The sequence below is a fragment of the Dermochelys coriacea genome, chromosome 23 (assembly GCF_009764565.3).
Source record: "Dermochelys coriacea isolate rDerCor1 chromosome 23, rDerCor1.pri.v4, whole genome shotgun sequence".
In the NCBI taxonomy this organism is placed as follows: Eukaryota; Metazoa; Chordata; order Testudines; family Dermochelyidae; genus Dermochelys; species Dermochelys coriacea.
The window spans coordinates 1,636,445-1,655,798 of record NC_050090.1 but is presented as its reverse complement, the minus strand read 5'-3'; the positions used below and the strand labels follow the sequence as shown (position 1 = coordinate 1,655,798).

Below are 19,354 nucleotides of genomic sequence, written 5' to 3'. Positions count from 1 at the left end.
TGCGTTTCCCATTGGCTGAGCCCTGGGGGATTTATTGTTAGTGCGTTTCCCATTGGCCGAGCCCTCGGGGATTTATTGTTAGTGCGTTTCCCATTGGCTGAGCCCTGGGGGATTTATTCTTAGTGTATTTCCCATTGGCCGAGCCCTAGGGGATTTATTGTTAGTGCATTTCCCATTGGCTGAGCCCTGGGGGATTTATTCTTAGTGTATTTCCCATTGGCCGAGCCCTAGGGGATTTATTGTTAGTGCGTTTCCCATTGGCCGAGCCCTCGGGGATTTATTGTTAGTGCGTTTCCCATTGGCCGAGCCCTCGGGGATTTATTGTTAGTGCATTTCCCATTGGCTGAGCCCTGGGGGATTTATTCTTAGTGTATTTCCCATTGGCCGAGCCCTAGGGGATTTATTGTTAGTGCGTTTCCCATTGGCCGAGCCCTAGGGGATTTATTGTTAGTGCATTTCCCATTGGCCGAGCCCTAGGGGATTTATTGTTAGTGCATTTCCCATTGGCCGAGCCCTGGGGGATTTATTCTTAGTGTATTTCCCATTGGCCGAGCCCTAGGGGATTTATTGTTAGTGCGTTTCCCATTGGCCGAGCCCTCGGGGATTTATTGTTAGTGCGTTTCCCATTGGCCGAGCCCTCGGGGATTTATTGTTAGTGCATTTCCCATTGGCTGAGCCCTGGGGGATTTATTCTTAGTGTATTTCCCATTGGCCGAGCCCTAGGGGATTTATTGTTAGTGCGTTTCCCATTGGCCGAGCCCTAGGGGATTTATTGTTAGTGCATTTCCCATTGGCCGAGCCCTAGGGGATTGGTTGTTGGTGCATTTCCCATTGGCTGAGCCCAGGGGGATTTATTGTTAGTGCGTTTCCCATTGGCCGAGCCCAGGGGGATTTATTGTTAGTGCGTTTCCCATTGGCCGATCAAGGGTGTGTTTGCATTTGCTCAGGCAATGCAGCCCTGCATGAATCAATGCGCCACTCGCAGTGGCAGGGCGGCCGGTGGCTTTAACGCTGGGCAGGCGAAGGGCAGGGACCATCCCCCTGTTTCTACCCCCTCCCCGGCCCCGGGCGGGTCGATCGGTTAATGGTCTGAGTGACAGCAACACACGCGGCGACAGACATGGGGGCTGCAGTCAGATGATCACATTTATTCACTACCGGGAGGTTCTAGGCAAAATCAGGCTCCCATGGGGCCTCAGAAAACTCAAGAGAAGTGGAATCACTAATCCCCAAATCCCGGAGCTGAACTGATCCTGGCTATAATGCCAGTGAGGCAATGGGATGAATGTAAAGCCAAGAGAACAAATGACCCGGAAACCCCAAAGGTCTGATTGTCCGTTCTGGTCCCTTTACCCCAATCCAGCCGCGGGCCGGGGATTTAGGGTAAAGGGGAACTGGGAGCCGAGATCGCAACCCCACCCATGCTTGCATTGCATGGGGTGGCAGAAACCCGATCGGGGAAGGAGGCAGAGCCCGGGAGCTGGGAGGGGGAATCTCCCTCTCGGCCCTTGAGCAAACTTAGTTATAGCCAGGAGGTTAAAGAGACAAAAATCACGTTGGTTTTGTTTAGTGACGCAGCGGGAGGTGGGAGAGGAGGAAGCGGGGCGGCGGCTGGGGAAGAGGGCAGGAAGGAGTGAAAGGATCCGGGGAGTAAGGGGCAGGGAAGGGGGGGAAGAAGGTAGGGGGGAAAGGGAAGGGGTGGAGGGGGAGCTTGCGGGAGAATGGAACGGGGGGAAGGAGGTGGAGAGAGGACGGAGGAGGGACGGAGGGAATGGAGACGGCAGGAGGCCCCCCTGCGCTGGGCGCTGGCCCTACAGCCGGGTGCTAGGGCCGGAAGAGGACGTTGTACCTAAGCAGGTAGCCATCGCTGTACATGTAGAGCTTGTGATCACCAGGGTTGTAGCTCAGCGACCGCACCACGTCCGTCACCTTCTCCAGTGGCAGGCTGAGGCGTCTCTCCTGGCCCGTGTGGGTGTCGTAGGCGTAGAAGATCTCCTCGCGCCGGGTGCTGACCGCCCGGGTGGCATACATTACCCCACACACCATGAAGGTGTTGGTGGCCGCCGGCTTGTACTGGGAGGTCTGCCAGGTCTTCTCCAGGGCCAGCGAGCTGGGGCCGAGGCGGCCGATGACGATGTTGCCTTCACTGCGCTCGGTGGTGTACAGCAACCAAAGCCCACTCTCGTCCGCGGCCAGGTCGAGGCCCTGCCAGCTGGTGCCCGCGTAGGAGAAGCGGTTGTTGAAGGTGGCGTTGGGTACCGCCTTGCGGTCCACGGCCCCGCTCTCCAGGTTCAGGTGGCACAGGTCCCGCGCGTTGTAGCAGTTGTAGTAGAAGGAGCCATTGTACAGCACCAGCCCGGCCCCCTGCCCGAAGCCCGGGATCAGCTGATCCGTGGGGTTCCGGGACAGCAGCAGGTCCTGGTAGGAGCGGTAGAGACGCACCGAGTCCAGCCGCCGGCCGTCCAGGTTCAGGGGGGCCACCCAGTAGCGCTTCTTCTGCCAGGCGCGTAGGGATGACTCCTTGCCCCAGGCCCCATCCTTGTAGCTCACGCCCCTCCAGTTGAGCTGCACCACTGAGGGCTTGCTGATGCGCCAGATCCCCTGGTGGTTGCACGTGCCTGGGGGGATGGGGAGTCACAAGGGTTAGATGGGGGGGTCCAGTGGTTAGAGCAGGGGGGGCTGGGAACCAGGACTCCTGGGTTCCGTACTTGGCTCTGGGAGGGCAGTGAGATCTTGTGGCAAGAGTGGGGCTGGGAGCCAGGACTCCTGGGTTCTCTCCCCAGCTCTGACAGGAGTGGGATTCAAGCCAACCAGTGGATTAAAAGATTCAGAGGAAACCAGCCTCCCCCGCTGCCCCGAGCCATGTGGCGTGCTGGGCAGAGACGGGCTCCATCTTACGAAGAGAGGGAAGAACATCTTTGCCAGCAGGCTGGCTAACCTAGTGAGGAGGGCTTTAAACTAGGTTCACCGGGGGAAGGAGACCAAAGCCCTGAGGTAAGTGGGAAAGCGGGATACCGGGAGGAAGCACAGGCAGGAATGTCTGTGAGGGGAGGGCTCCTGCCTCATACTCATACTGGGAATGAGGGGCGATCAACAGGTTATCTCAAGTGCTTATATACAAATGCACAAAGCCTTGGAAACAAGCAGGGAGAACTGGAGGTCCTGGTGATGTCAAGGAATTATGACGTGATTGGAATAACAGAGACTTGGTGGGATAACTCACATGACTGGAGTACAGTCATGGATGGTTATAAACTGTTCAGGAAGGACAGGCAGGGCAGAAAAGGTGGGGGAGTAGCACTGTATGTAAGGGAGCAGTATGACTGCTCAGAGCTCCGGTATGAAACTGTGGAAAAACCTGAGTGTCTCTGGATTAAGTTTAGAAGTGTGTGCAACAAGAGTGATGTCATGGTGGGAGTCTGCTATAGACCACCGGACCAGGGGGATGAGGTGGATGAGGCTTTCTTCCGGCAACTCACGGAAGCTACTAGATCGCATGCCCTGATTCTCATGGGTGACTTTAATTTTCCTGATATCTGCTGGGAGAGCAATACAGCGGTGCATAGACAATCCAGGAAGTTTTTGGAAAGCGTAGGGGACAATTTCCTGGTGCAAGTGCTAGGGGAGCCAACTAGGGGGAGCGCTTTTCTTGACCTGCTGCTCACAAACCGGGTAGAATTAGTGGGGGAAGCAAAAGTGGATGGGAATCTGGGAGGCAGTGACCATGAGTTGGTTGAGTTCAGGATCCTGACGCAGGGAAGAAAGGTAAGCAGCAGGATACGGACCCTGGACTTCAGGAAAGCAGACTTTGACTCCCTCAGGGAACAGATGGCCAGGATCCCCTGGGGGACTAACATGAAAGGGAAGGGAGTCCAGGAGAGCTGGCTGTATTTCAAGGAATCCCTGTTGAGGTTACAGGGACAAACCATCCCGATGAGTCGAAAGAATAGTAAATATGGCAGGCGACCAGCTTGGCTTAATGGTGAAATCCTAGCGGATCTTAAACATAAAAAAGAAGCTTACAAGAAGTGGAAGGTTGGACATATGACCAGGGAAGAGTATAAAAATATTGCTCGGGCATGTAGGAAAGATATCAGGAGGGCCAAATCGCACCTGGAGCTGCAGCTAGCAAGAGATGTCAAGAGTAACAAGAAGGGTTTCTTCAGGTATGTTGGCAACAAGAAGAAAGCCAAGGAAAGTGTGGGCCCCTTACTGAATGAGGGAGGCAAGCTAGTGACAGAGGATGTGGAAAAAGCTAATGTACTCAATGCTTTTTTTGCCTCTGTTTTCACTAACAAGGTCAGCTCCCAGACTGCTGTGCTGGGCAACACAAAATGGGGAAGAGATGGCCAGCCCTCTGTAGAGATAGAGGTGGTTAGGGACTATTTAGAAAAGCTGGACGTGCACAAGTCCATGGGGCCGGACGAATTGCATCCGAGAGTGCTGAGGGAATTGGCGGCTGTGATTGCAGAGCCCTTGGCCATTATCTTTGAAAACTCGTGGCGAACGGGGGAAGTCCCGGATGACTGGAAAAAGGCTAATGTAGTGCCCATCTTTAAAAAAGGGAAGAAGGAGGATCCTGGGAACTACAGGCCAGTCAGCCTCACCTCAGTCCCTGGAAAAATCATGGAGCAGGTCCTCAAAGAATCAATCCTGAAGCACTTAGAGGAGAGGAAAGTGATCAGGAACAGTCAGCATGGATTCACCAAGGGAAGGTCATGCCTGACTAATCTAATCGCCTTTTATGATGAGATTACTGGTTCTGTGGATGAAGGGAAAGCAGTGGATGTATTGTTTCTTGACTTTAGCAAAGCTTTTGACACGGTCTCCCACAGCATTCTTGTCAGCAAGTTAAGGAAGTATGGGCTGGATGAATGCACTATAAGGTGGGTAGAAAGCTGGCTAGATTGTCGGGCTCAACGGGTAGTGATCAATGGCTCCATGTCTAGTTGGCAGCCGGTGTCAAGTGGAGTGCCCCAGGGGTCGGTCCTGGGGCCCGTTTTGTTCAATATCTTCATAAATGATCTGGAGGATGGTGTGGATTGCACTCTCAGCAAATTTGCGGATGATACTAAACTGGGAGGAGTGGTAGATACGCTGGAGGGGAGGGATAGGATACAGAAGGACCTAGACAAATTGGAGGATTGGGCCAAAAGAAATCTAATGAGGTTCAATAAGGATAAATGCAGGGTCCTGCACTTAGGATGGAAGAATCCAATGCACCGCTACAGACTAGGGACCGAATGGCTCGGCAGCAGTTCTGCGGAAAAGGACCTAGGGGTGACAGTGGACGAGAAGCTGGATATGAGTCAGCAGTGTGCCCTTGTTGCCAAGAAGGCCAATGGCATTTTGGGTTGTATAAGTAGGGGCATAGCGAGCAGATCGAGGGACGTGATCGTTCCCCTCTATTCGACACTGGTGAGGCCTCATCTGGAGTACTGTGTCCAGTTTTGGGCCCCACACTACAGGAAGGATGTGGATAAATTGGAAAGAGTACAACGAAGGGCAACGAAAATGATTAGGGGTCTAGAGCACATGACTTATGAGGAGAGGCTGAGGGAGCTGGGATTGTTTAGTCTGCAGAAGAGAAGAATGAGGGGGGATTTGATAGCTGCTTTCAACTACCTGAAAGGGGGTTTCAAAGAGGATGGCTCTAGACTGTTCTCAATGGTAGCAGATGACAGAACGAGGAGTAATGGTCTCAAGTTGCAATGGGGGAGGTTTAGATTGGATATTAGGAAAAACTTTTTCACTAAGAGGGTGGTGAAACACTGGAATGCGTTACCTAGGGAGGTGGTAGAATCTCCTTCCTTAGAGGTTTTTAAGGTCAGGCTTGACAAAGCCCTAGCTGGGATGATTTAACTGGGACTTGGTCCTGCTTTGAGCAGGGGGTTGGACTAGATGACCTTCTGGGGTCCCTTCCAACCCTGATATTCTATGATTCTATGATTCTATGTGGATTCACTGACTTTTTCCCCTGCCTCCCTTTATCTTTGGCCGCCTGTTTCCATCTGGCCCCAGCCCCACAGCATCTGAGCCCCTCCCAGCCTTCCCTGGACCTAGCCTCCCATCCCCCCCGGCAGGCTGGCTAGGGCTGCTAGCCCCACTTCACAGATGGGAATCTGAGGCAGGGAGCGACGCGATGACTTGTAGGTCACACGGGGGGGCTCTGGGGCAGCGCTGGGACCGGAGCAAAGTCTCCCTTTAGAGCCCTAACCACAGGGCCATGCTTCCCCTCGAGGGCCCTGGAACCCGCTCCAACACCAGCCCAGCGAGAGCCCCCGGGAGGGACTCACCGATTGGCGGCTGCCGTCCCACCAGGGGCTTGCCCTTCTGACAGTCCTCCAAGCGCTGCTTGAGCATGGTCAGCTCCCGCCTCATGGCCACCACCTGGTTCTTGTCGTAGGACTCCAGGGCGCTCACGGTGACCGACATGTTCTGGAGCTGCAAGGAACAGGGCAAGCGTCAGTCCTTCCCCACGGAGTCTGGGTGCCCCTTTCCGGCAGAAGCGGGACTCCCTGCACCCCCTCGCTGGATCCCCCGAGTGCCCAAACTCCAGCCCTGCCCGCTGCTGAGGTAGGGAGTCTGCACCCTTATCATCCAGCTCCGGCGGACACCCCTGCTCAAGAGCAACGTCCTCTGACAGCGGCCGAGCTCGGGGCATGTTTTCCACACAGCCAAATGTCACCAAAAATGTCACGTCCCGAGCACCGTCCATTAGCCAATAACTTCAGGTCACTCTCTAGATATTTGCTCTCAGGTGCCTTGGTCTCCTCCCCCACCTCTGAAACAGAGGGAACCCAGCCTGGAGAATAGATGGCAAGGCATCATTGGGCCAAGATCCCCAGCCGGGGTAAGCCCCAGCCCATGGGCCAAGCCCCCCAGTGACGTAAGCCTCAGCCCATGGCCCAAATCCCCTAGACCTGGGGGGAAGGGGGAGGGAAATTGTGTCCCAAAGGTTTTTTCTAGGGAAAAAATGCAGATTTGGCAAAACACCAAAATGTTTCATGAATTTGCATCAGTTTCACCAAATTGTTTCGGTCGGAACCCCCCCCCCCCATCCTGAAACAATTCCGAGCAAACCGGATTAGTGCTAGTTTGGGGGTTTCAATGGGGCTCTTTGTTTAGAAACATCCTTGGACCTCACGTACCCCACGCCCCATGGCAGAGGTTTAAAAAAGCTCCAAATCAAAACGAAAGGTTTTCAAACAAAATGTTTTGTTCGGCCCCAAATCCCCCCCACACCAACTTTTCAATGCACCAAACAGCACAAAACCATTCGTTTTCGGTTCGACGCAAAACAATTGTTCTTCAGCGAACCAAAATATCCATGATTTGCACAGCTCAGCCGCCTGGTGCTGTCCCTGGTGCTGTGTTGGCCGGCGTTCCCATCTGGCCAGGTGTTCCCAGGACCGTCCCTTTTCGGAGGTAGCTGTCCCAGGAAATCTGTCCGGGTGCTCAGCCCACGCTGGCCGGTGTGGCGGGCTCTGGGTAGTCCCTGTTTTGCGTACCTGACCTTGCCGGGATTCCACATGGGTTTTGGTGTCGCTGCCCCGGCAGCTGAAATATTTCCCGCCGGAGCCTCGGAAATGAACTCGTCCAGCAAGACCACGGGGGAGGGTTAAATAGAAACGTTTTTATTGCAGTTTGGATTTTTAGCAGCAAATAACGGGACACTGGGACGGCGCCAGGGGAAATGCAGGCAGGGCGGGGGGTGAGGTGGGGCAGAGCATGCAGGGAAATACAAGGGAGCAGGGGCTGTTTCACTGGGAAGGACGGCTTGGGGCTGCATTTATCCTTGGTGGAAGGAGGCCAGGCCCCGGCTGGGTGTAGCCCACGAGAGGCAAGAACTTGGGGCCGGATCATCCAGCGCGTGGGACCTCCTGGGTGAGTTTAGGATTTCGGGCACGTTTCCCCGCTCTGCGCCCAACTTGTGTGCACGATTGCTGCAGTCACACTGGACGTGCAAGGGAACAATTGCACGTCTAGCCGGGCCCCAGAACGACTTTGCGACTGCCTGGGAGTCACCAGAGCCTGCCAAGCCTTGGGGCGTGGCCAAAAGCTAGGCCACGCCCACCAGGGGGTGGGGCAAAGGGAGAGGCAACTGTCAATCACTGGCACCGATTAACCCTTCATTGACTTCCGGAGTGGGTGTCACAGAACCAGACTGGGCGAGCAGGTGACGATGAAGCGTTCCTGGGGTGTCCGAGCCCTTGTGCGGGTGGCCAGTGGCCTCCAGGTGAGCAGTGGGCAGCCTCTGGGTGAGCGAGGATCCCAGTCCCCCTTTCCCATCCTCACCGTTTTGCCCCGGGAACTGGCCGGCTGGCGGCTCACTACGGCTTCCAGCAGGCAAAGGACCTTCTGTGAGACCTCCTGTCCCAGCGCCGGGGTGCCAGGATGACGTAGTCCTCCTTGGGCTCACCTCGCCACTGCAGGGCGTCCAGGAGCTCGCACATCCGGGCCTTCTGGGTCCTGCGCAGGAGGTAGATGAAAGGGCAGTGCCAGCGCCGGTCGATGAGGGACTTGCCCCGGATGTTGACGAAGGGCAGGATGTAGTTGGTCGGGCGGCAGAAAGTCACAAACAGCTGAAAGACCAAGATATGGGGCAGGAGTCAAGGTGCCCGGGGCCCCGAAGCCTCCTGGCGAGGGGGCTGCAGGGCGTGGGATTCACCGGCATCTGGCTGGGCTGCGAGTACGAGAGACATCTGCGGGTAGGGGGCAGAGCTGTCAAAGCAGTGCAGGCCCCATCGGACCACGGAGAAGTCTGTGGCCAAGAACCGGAGCCGGGGAGGCTGTCGAAAGGGCAGGAATTGTTTATGAGAATCCCGCCAGCTCCCGGGGTCCCCTGTCTTAGGGACGCAATGCTCCGGCAAACAGCACCACAAATCCATTTCTCGTTATCGTTAGCCTCAAGCCTTTGTGTGGCCCGTTGCCGAAGAAACAGGACTTCTCCTTCCAAGTGCCGTGGAGCGAACTATGGCCTGTCCTGATACCGGCAAAGGTTCCCCACCGCACACGAACACGAGAGACTCGCCACAAAGCGGACAGGTGTTTGGAAACGGGCTCGCCCTGTCTGGTGTCCTCCATGGAGGGGGGCTCCCCAGCTGGCAAGCCCCAATCGTCAGCCAGGTTCACTGGGCATGGAGCTGAGCCCGGGTGAGGAATGAATCAGGTACGCGGGAGGTTAACCCTTTATTGTAACTTTGCCTGACTACAATGTGGAGGTGGAGGGGGAGGAAATTACATTTCTAGCCCTTGCGCTTGCGAGGAAAAGCTTGAAAATGTGACTTGAGCAGAACCAATGTAGCAACGCTTCCTGGGTCTGCCGAGAGCCTGCGCCCGTCGCTGGGGGGGGCTGCCCCGAGTGTGAGTGACGCAGCGACGCTGCCTGGTTCTGCTGAGAGCCTGCGCCTGGCGCTGGGAGCAGGTGTTGACCCGTGTGTGTGCAGGGGACCTCATGGCTCTGTGGGGGCCCCACGCATGGAGGGACAGGCAGGGGCTGAGTCCTCCCTCCTGCAGGCTGGACCCGAACCCAGCTGAAGCCCAGTTAATCGGTGCCAAGTGACAAGCGGCTTTCCCAGCTTGCAATTGGCTGGTTCTTTTGGCCACTCCATGCTGCAGGGAATTCCCCCGCCAACAGCCAGCCAGGGGTCTGAGTGCAGGTGGGAATTGGGGGTCCCCCCGAACACCCCCATAGTCTGTGTCTGATCCACACGGGAACTGAGCCCCACCCCGCTGGGGGGCCCTGGCCCTTCCCACCAGGCCCCAGGGGTCAGACCCCGGCACCGCAAGATGCTCACCTCCCGGTGCACCACCTCCACCGTGGTGTCGCTCCCATTAAGGGAGGAGCGGAGGTGGCCCACGAAGGACTCCATCTCACCGATCTCTTTCCGCAGCTCCTGGAAGGCCAGCTCGGTGGGGGTCAGGTTGCCCACCTCCAGCAGCTGCAGCCGGCGGCTGGCATTCTGCAGCTTGGCCTCGTACCATGCCAGGCGCTGCCCGTATTCCTGGAGCTGCCGGGGGGAGGAAGCAAAGACCCCGAAGTGGGGAGAGGGTGTCAGACCTCATCTGGTGTAAACCCGTGTTGCTCCCCTGGGTCAGAACCAGCCCTGACCCCATTGCAGTCAGGGGTGACTCCGGATTAACACTGGAGCAGCTGAGATCAGAACCTGGCCCTGACCCCACTGCAGTTGGGGGTGACTCTGGATTCACACCCGTGTTACTCAGCCCAGAAGCCAGCCCCATATGTGCAGGCCCTGTCTCCTGAGGCTGGATGTGGGGGGAGCTCCCCACCCATCTCAGTCACACCCAGCAGCTGGGCAGCAGAAATCCCTTCCCCTGAAAATTTCACAGTTTGGGGAACAAAGAAACAAACCCCAAATTCCTCTTGAGCTGGGACAGAATCAGAGGCGAGATTCCCCGGGGAGGGAGTTCGGGGGAAAGGGTCCATTCCCACGCCTGGGTCAGTTTCATCAGCGACATTGACGAAAACCATCCAGCTGCCTCCCCCCAACTCCTGGAGCTGTGGGAGGTGGAGGCCTCAGACTGACGGGGGCGGCTGAGTCTGGGCCCCGGGACAAAGTCGTTCATGGTTCCCTTGGGCTCAGGCCTTGGTGTAGGGAGCGGAGGGCCCCGGGGAGTGGGGACAGGGGTCGCTCAAGGAACATTGGCCTCGTTTTGCGAGTGATTAGCTAGTGGCAAAAAGTGGGCTAAAATTGGCCCTCGGGGTGGCCAGGGCCGGGGACTCCCCCCCCGATGGTGCCGAGAGCCAGGCCAGCAGAGGGCAGCTGCACCACACGCAGCCTGCGGGCCCCAGCCTGGCCCAGGGGAGCCCAGCCCAGGGCCGAGTGGCCAGCAGCTCCCAGAGGCTGACCAGCCGCTCCCGGGCTCCAGGGCGGCTCTGTCGGGCCCCAGCCTGCCAACCCCCATTGCGTAGCCTGCCCTGACCAGGGCCAGTGGGAACCAGCCCCAGGGCCGGCACTACCCTCACCCAGGGTGGGGAAGGAATTCACAGTCCCTTGATCCCCCCAGCACCCCTCGTCCCGCCCCGTCCCCTCCCCGGCCTCACCTTCTTCATCTCCCAGTGCACGCGGAAGGTCAGGTTGCGGGCCGACATCTCCAGCAGCTCGATCCGCTGCAGGGGGAAGGTGTCGTCGGGCAGGATGACAGTGCAGACGCAGTGACCGCTGGCGTCCATCACGCTGCTCAGATTCTGGACGGCCTGGAAGGGGGGCGAGGGGGGAGCAGGCGGGACCCGTCATGGGAGCGTCACATCTCATGTCCCCCCCAAAGCGCCACGGGAATGCAGCCACCTCTGGGGAGGAGCGCGTCAGAGGGCAGTGGCCAGGGCAGAGGGGATCGGGGCAGACGGAGGGGAAACCCAGGGGACATTTCATGGCCACGCAGCACAGACAGGGATGGAATCGCCAGTCGTCCCGGCAGGATTTTACCCGTATCCAGGGCGAGCAGGTGATTTCAACCCTGCGGCTGTTCCCCTCCGGGCCACCCTGGCCCTGGCAAAGTGGCACATGGGCCGAGGTACTCACGGAGGCAGCCGTCCAGCGCAGGAGCGGGCAGCCCGCCAGGAACAGGGCTAGCACGATGGTGGCCATGGCCCGGCTGTGTCAGCCCCCGGCGCCGCCAGGCACTTTATATAGGCAGCGGAAGGTGCCGCGGGCCGGCGCATGATGGAGGGACGGTCTGATAATAGCCGCTCACTAGCCAGGTGACGTGACACTGATCCCTAAATTGGTTGGTTTCAGGTTTGCTCATTCAGCTCGGTGATTGACGGGCTGCCTGTGCCAGCGAGATAACGGGGCAGGGGGATTAACGGGGGGGGGGGGTCTTGTGCCAAAGTAAGAGAGGCCTGAGCCCTGGGTGTGACCTGATGGGAACCGGGGGGGGCGCTGCAGGGGGTGGTAAGGAGCCAAGGCTGGAGCGGCTAGCAGGAGCTGTGGGTCAGGATTGAGGGGCACCAGTGGAGCTGGGGGTATGGGGAGCCCCATGCTGGGCTAGCAGGGGCTGTGGGTAGGGAGTGAGGGGCACTGCAGATCTGGCGGGGGGGAGCAGATCTGGTGGGGGGGAGCCCAGGGCTGGGCTAGCAGGGGCTGAGTGTCGGGAGTGCGGGGCACAGAACCCAGTGCTGATGATGCGGGGGGTTATGGGGGGAACTGCTGTAAATCCCGTTGTGTAACCGGGCCCCAGTTAGGGGCCCAGTTAGGGGCCCAGTGCCGGAAACCCAGCAGGAACTTGGCAGGTTCCCGTCACACCCCCCCCCCAGCTCCCATATCAGTTTGCGGAACAGCCCCTGGAGCAAGGGGGGGGGTGTTTGTCCTTCTCTGATGGGCCCCCACCCTCCCAATTGCAAAATAGCTTAATCCCCCCCGATAAGGGGAACGCTGAGCGTGGCACTGGGGAGCCTTTGTTCTCGGCTGGGCCCTGCTCCGTGGCAAACGGAAACCAGCCCCCGTCAGATCAGGGCTCCAGAGCCGGGGGCTCAGCTCCCTGGGGCAAGACAGGCCACGACGCCCCGGCTCTGAGAGACCTGGCGCTTGGAGGCACCAGCTTAGCAGTGGGCTGCGGGTCGGGAGTGGGGGGCACCGGCAGGGCTGGGGGGAGGAACGCCCTGGGGGGCTGCGGTCGGGAGTGAGGGGCACCGGCAGGGCTGGGGGGAGGAACACCCTGGGGGGCTGCGGTCAGGAGTGGGGGGCACCGGCAGGGCTGGGGGGAGGAACGCCCCTGGGGGGCTGCGGTCAGGAGTGGGGGGCACCGGCAGGGCTGGGGGGAGGAACGCCTTGGGGGGCTGCGGTCAGGAGTTGGGGGCACCGGCAGGGCTGGGGGGAGGAACGCCCCTGGGGGGCTGCGGTCGGGAGTGGGGGGGCACCGGCAGGGCTGGGGGGAGGAACGCCCCTGGGGGGCTGCGGTCGGGAGTTGGGGGCACCGGCAGGGCTGGGGGGAGGAACGCCCTGGGGGGCTGCGGTCAGGAGTGAGGGGCACCGGCAGGGCTGGGGGGAGGAACACCCTGGGGGGCTGCGGTCAGGAGTGGGGGGCACCGGCAGGGCTGGGGGGAGGAACACCCCTGGGGGGCTGCGGTCAGGAGTGGGGGGCACCGGCAGGGCTGGGGGGAGGAACGCCCTGGGGGGCTGCGGTCAGGAGTGGGGGGCACCGGCAGGGCTGGGGGGAGGAACGCCGTGGGGGGCTGCGGTCAGGAGTTGGGGGCACCGGCAGGGCTGGGGGGAGGAACGCCCCTGGGGGGCTGCGGTCGGGAGTGGGGGGGCACCGGCAGGGCTGGGGGGAGGAACGCCCCTGGGGGGCTGCGGTCGGGAGTTGGGGGCACCGGCAGGGCTGGGGGAGGAACGCCCTGGGGGGCTGCGGTCAGGAGTGAGGGGCACCGGCAGGGCTGGGGGGAGGAACACCCTGGGGGGCTGCGGTCAGGAGTGGGGGGCACCGGCAGGGCTGGGGGGAGGAACACCCCTGGGGGGCTGCGGTCAGGAGTGGGGGGCACCGGCAGGGCTGGGGGGAGGAACGCCCTGGGGGGCTGCGGTTGGGAGTGAGGGGCATCGGCAGGGCTGGGGGAAGGAACACCCTGGGGGGCTGCAGTCGGGAGTGGGGGGCACCGGCAGGGCTGGGGGGAGGAACGCCCCTGGGGGGCTGCGGTCGGGAGTGGGGGGCACCGGCAGGGCTGGGGGGAGGAACGCCTTGGGGGGCTGCGGTCAGGAGTTGGGGGCACCGGCAGGGCTGGGGGGAGGAACGCCCCTGGGGGGCTGCGGTCGGGAGTGGGGGGCACCGGCAGGGCTGGGGGGAGGAACGCCCCTGGGGGGCTGCGGTCAGGAGTTGGGGGCACCGGCAGGGCTGGGGGGAGGAACGCCCTGGGGGGCTGCGGTCAGGAGTGGGGGGGCACCGGCAGGGCTGGGGGGAGGAACGCCCCTGGGGGGCTGCGGTCGGGAGTGGGGGGCACCGGCAGGGCTGGGGGGAGGAACGCCCTGGGGGGCTGCGGGTCGGGAGTGGGGGGGCACCGGCAGGGCTGGGGGGAGGAACGCCCCTGGGGGGCTGCGGTCAGGAGTGGGGGGCACCGGCAGGGCTGGGGGGAGGAACACCTTGGGGGGCTGCGGTCAGGAGTTGGGGGCACCGGCAGGGCTGGGGGGAGGAACGCCCTGGGGGGCTGCGGTCGGGAGTTGGGGGCACCGGCAGGGCTGGGGGGAGGAACGCCCCTGGGGGGCTGCGGTCGGGAGTTGGGGGCACCGGCAGGGCTGGGGGGAGGAACGCCCCTGGGGGGCTGCGGTCAGGAGTTGGGGGCACCGGCAGGGCTGGGGGGAGGAACGCCTTGGGGGGCTGCGGTCAGGAGTTGGGGGCACCGGCAGGGCTGGGGGGAGGAACGCCTTGGGGGGCTGCGGGTCGGGAGTGGGGGGGCACCGGCAGGGCTGGGGGGAGGAACGCCCCTGGGGGGCTGCGGTCAGGAGTTGGGGGCACCGGCAGGGCTGGGGGGAGGAACGCCTTGGGGGGCTGCGGGTCGGGAGTGGGGGGGCACCGGCAGGGCTGGGGGGAGGAACGCCCCTGGGGGGGCTGCGGTCAGGAGTTGGGGGCACCGGCAGGGCTGGGGGGAGGAACGCCGGGGGGGGGCTGCGGTCGGGAGTGGGGGGGGCACCGGCAGGGCTGGGGGGAGGAACGCCTTGGGGGGCTGCGGTCAGGAGTTGGGGGGCACCGGCAGGGCTGGGGGGAGGAACGCCCTGGGGGGCTGCGGGTCGGGAGTGGGGGGCACCGGCAGGGCTGGGGGGAGGAACGCCCTGGGGGGCTGCGGTCGGGAGTGGGGGGGCACCGGCAGGGCTGGGGGGAGGAACGCCCTGGGGGGCTGCGGGTCGGGAGTGGGGGGGCACCGGCAGGGCTGGGGGGAGGAACGCCCTGGGGGGCTGCGGTCGGGAGTGGGGGGGCACCGGCAGGGCTGGGGGGAGGAACGCCCTGGGGGGCTGCGGTCGGGAGTGGGGGGGGCACCGGCAGGGCTGGGGGGAGGAACGCCCTGGGGGGCTGCGGTCGGGAGTTGGGGGCACCGGCAGGGCTGGGGGGAGGAACGCCCTGGGGGGCTGCGGTCGGGAGTGAGGGGCACCGGCAGGGCTGGGGGGAGGAACGCCCTGGGGGGCTGCGGTCGGGAGTGGGGGGCACCGGCAGGGCTGGGGGGAGGAACGCCCTGGGGGGCTGCGGTCGGGAGTGGGGGCACCGGCAGGGCTGGGGGGAGGAACGCCCCTGGGGGGGCTGCGGTCGGGAGGGTGGGGGCACCGGCAGGGCTGGGGGGAGGAACGCCCTGGGGGGCTGCGGTTGGGAGTGAGGGGCATCGGCAGGGCTGGGGGGGAGGAACGCCCCTGGGGGGCTGCGGTCGGGAGTGAGGGGCATCGGCAGGGCTGGGGGAAGGAACACCCTGGGGGGCTGCAGTCGGGAGTGGGGGGCACCGGCAGGGCTGGGGGGAGGAACGCCCCTGGGGGGCTGCGGTCAGGAGTGGGGGGCACCGGCAGGGCTGGGGGGAGGAACGCCTTGGGGGGCTGCGGTCGGGAGTGGGGGGCACCGGCAGGGCTGGGGGGAGGAACGCCCCTGGGGGGCTGCGGTCGGGAGTGGGGGGCACCGGCAGGGCTGGGGGGAGGAACGCCCTGGGGGGCTGCGGTTGGGAGTGAGGGGCAACGGCAGGGCTGGGGGGAGGAACGCCCCTGGGGGGCTGCGGTCGGGAGTTGGGGGCACCGGCAGGGCTGGGGGGAGGAACGCCCCTGGGGGGCTGCGGTCAGGAGTTGGGGGCACCAGCAGGGCTGGGGGGAGGAACGCCTTGGGGGGCTGCGGTCAGGAGTTGGGGGCACCGGCAGGGCTGGGGGGAGGAACGCCTTGGGGGGCTGCGGGTCGGGAGTGGGGGGGCACCGGCAGGGCTGGGGGGAGGAACGCCCCTGGGGGGCTGCGGTCAGGAGTTGGGGGCACCGGCAGGGCTGGGGGGAGGAACGCCTTGGGGGGGCTGCGGTCGGGAGTGGGGGGGCACCGGCAGGGCTGGGGGGAGGAACGCCTTGGGGGGCTGCGGTCAGGAGTTGGGGGCACCGGCAGGGCTGGGGGGAGGAACGCCCTGGGGGGCTGCAGTCGGGAGTGGGGGGCACCGGCAGGGCTGGGGGGAGGAACGCCCCTGGGGGGCTGCGGTCAGGAGTGGGGGGGCACCGGCAGGGCTGGGGGGAGGAACGCCTTGGGGGGCTGCGGTCAGGAGTTGGGGGCACCGGCAGGGCTGGGGGGAGGAACGCCCCTGGGGGGCTGCGGTCGGGAGTGGGGGGGCACCGGCAGGGCTGGGGGGAGGAACGCCCCTGGGGGGCTGCGGTCAGGAGTGGGGGGCACCGGCAGGGCTGGGGGGAGGAACGCCCTGGGGGGCTGCGGTTGGGAGTGAGGGGCATCGGCAGGGCTGGGGGGAGGAACGCCCCTGGGGGGCTGCGGTTGGGAGTTGGGGGCACCGGCAGGGCTGGGGGGAGGAACGCCCTGGGGGGCTGCGGTCGGGAGTGGGGGGGCACCGGCAGGGCTGGGGGGAGGAACGCCCTGGGGGGGCTGCAGTCGGGAGTGGGGGGCACCGGCAGGGCTGGGGGGAGGAACGCCCCTGGGGGGCTGCGGTCAGGAGTGGGGGGCACCGGCAGGGCTGGGGGGGAGGAACGCCTTGGGGGGCTGCGGTCGGGAGTGGGGGGGCACCAGCAGGGCTGGGGGGAGGAACGCCCTGGGGGGCTGCGGTCAGGAGTGGGGGGCACCGGCAGGGCTGGGGGGAGGAACGCCCTGGGGGGCTGCGGTCAGGAGTGGGGGGCACCGGCAGGGCTGGGGGGAGGAACGCCTTGGGGGGCTGCGGTCGGGAGTGGGGGGGCACCAGCAGGGCTGGGGGGAGGAACGCCCTGGGGGGCTGCGGTCAGGAGTGGGGGGCACCGGCAGGGCTGGGGGGAGGAACGCCCTGGGGGGCTGCGGTTGGGAGTGAGGGGCATCGGCAGGGCTGGGGGGAGGAACGCCCCTGGGGGGCTGCGGTCGGGAGTTGGGGGCACCGGCAGGGCTGGGGGGAGGAACGCCCCTGGGGGGCTGCGGTCGGGAGTGGGGGGGCACCGGCAGGGCTGGGGGGAGGAACGCCTTGGGGGGCTGCGGTCAGGAGTTGGGGGCACCGGCAGGGCTGGGGGGAGGAACGCCCTGGGGGGCTGCGGTCGGGAGTGGGGGGGGCACCGGCAGGGCTGGGGGGAGGAACGCCCCTGGGGGGCTGCGGTCGGGAGTTGGGGGCACCGGCAGGGCTGGGGGGAGGAACGCCCCTGGGGGGCTGCGGTCGGGAGTTGGGGGCACCGGCAGGGCTGGGGGGAGGAACGCCCCTGGGGGGCTGCGGTCGGGAGTGGGGGGGCACCGGCAGGGCTGGGGGGAGGAACGCCTTGGGGGGCTGCGGTCAGGAGTTGGGGGCACCGGCAGGGCTGGGGGGAGGAACGCCCTGGGGGGCTGCGGTCGGGAGTGGGGGGGCACCGGCAGGGCTGGGGGGAGGAACGCCCCTGGGGGGCTGCGGTCGGGAGTTGGGGGCACCGGCAGGGCTGGGGGGAGGAACGCCTTGGGGGGCTGCGGTCAGGAGTTGGGGGCACCGGCAGGGCTGGGGGGAGGAACGCCCTGGGGGGCTGCGGTCGGGAGTGGGGGGGGCACCGGCAGGGCTGGGGGGAGGAACGCCCTGGGGGGCTGCGGGTCGGGAGTGCGGAGCATCACACAACTGACACCAGAACCACCCCACTTTGCACTAGCTGTGGGCCCGACCCACGCGGCAGAACTGAAGCAGCTGTGCTGAACCCCTCCCCCCTGCTCCCATGGGGCTGGGGCAGCGCAGGGCCCATGGCAGGGTGGGGCTGCTGGGACCAGAGCCCCCAAGGCCCCAGGTGCCCCCCTCACACTGACTCTAGGGAGGGGTCGGAGCAGCCTGTGTTTTATAGCCCCAGAAGCTCCTCCCTCTCCCAGCATGCTTTGCGAAGAGGATACTCACAGTCAGGCCCCCCCCCACAGAGGCAGATGGACGGACACACTGGAGTCTGCTCTGGTCCCCCCCTGTCCTGGGCCGTTGGCCCTGGGGGACCAGCCCCCCCGTCCTGGCTCCCGGCCCCTGCTCTCACCACTAGCCCCCGCTGCCCTGCGAATGCTCGGAAGCGGAAATGAAAGCCGCTCAGTCGGGGAAGGGTTTATTTATAAGCCGGGCGGTGGCCGAACGCTCTCGCCCGGCTCGCGCCCTGACAGGGCAGCGGGCGCGTTACACCGGCGCGGCCGTTCCGTATACAGCGTGTAAACAACGTATGTACATTTCCGTAAACGTCCCAGGAAACGGCTCCGCTGGGCGGACGGGCCGCGTCCCTGGCCCCGGACCCCGGTCGGGCCGGGTTTGCTGCCGGGCGCTTGGGGGCAGCGCTGGGGCCGACGGTGCCAGGGGCGCGCAGGCCGGATGGGCCGGCACACGCGGCGTTTGCATCCGGGGGGGCTAACGAAGGCCGAATTCCCTGCAGCCCCCAAGCCGGAGCCGGGCGCCCTGTGGGAGCTGACGGCAGGCGCGGCCCCGGGAAGCTCTTGGCCTCGGTGGGTTTCACACCAGCCTGCCGGGGCCCAGTATCTGCCATGTCCACACTGTGCCCCCTTTCCGTGGGGAGCCCGACGGCAGCACCGACGTGAGCCCCTGGAGGCCCCCAGCTGGACAGAGCTCACAGGCCGCCCTGGGCCAGCTGGAGCCACCGGCTGCATCAGGTCCGGGCGGCTCCACGGCACGAGGGATTCGAACCCGGAGCCGGTCGGCAGCGGCCCAGTCTGGAGCGTGCCCGGCCCAACACGGACAATAGTGCAAAAGTGGCTTTGTCTCTAGCCCGGGCCGGGGGCAGCTAATTCTCCTGAATCAGCCCCGTGTCCCTGGCCCCGCGGGGGGGTGGCCCGGCCTCGCCCAGGGCTTTGGCCACGGCAAACCGCCCCCGGCCCCGCGGCCCTTTGCTGAGTTCGCCGGCAGGTTTCGTTGTGACCCTGGGCGCCGGCCGGGGGGGCCGCGTCTGCAGAGCTGCCAGCTGGGTTCGAAGCTCCGGAGCGACGCAGGACCTGACCCGGACCCCACGCGAGGCCCCCCCGGAGGGGAGCCGGCTCCAGACGCCGGCAGCATCCGGGGGGGCTCGGCCCCAGGGCGCTGGGAGCCGGCCCCATGCCGTGACTCTCTTCCCGTAACGCTCTGCGCACGGCGCCGGCTCCGTCGGACCAGCCCAGGGGAGTCGGTGGCCAGGTTCCCGGTGGCTCCTGCGAGCTCCCGCTGGTGCGGCCGGCACCATGGGTCACCCCCTGCTCCATTCCCCGGCGCGGGGCGACCTCGCTCCGGCCCCGAGGG

General features: G+C 64.5%; 1 protein-coding gene across 1 annotated transcript; it reads right to left on the bottom strand.

The window, feature by feature from the left end:
* Positions 1-1,742: 1,742 nt before the first annotated feature.
* LOC119847378 (olfactomedin-like) lies at positions 1,743-11,215 on the bottom strand. Its single transcript, XM_038382159.2, has 4 exons — positions 11,069-11,215; positions 9,801-10,013; positions 6,297-6,444; positions 1,743-2,618 (listed from the first exon to the last, which is right to left on the bottom strand). The coding sequence occupies exons 1-4, from the start codon at positions 11,195-11,197 to the stop codon at positions 1,825-1,827; spliced, it is 1,284 nt and encodes a 427-aa protein (XP_038238087.2). The 5' UTR covers positions 11,198-11,215; the 3' UTR covers positions 1,743-1,824.
* Positions 11,216-19,354: the final 8,139 nt, after the last annotated feature.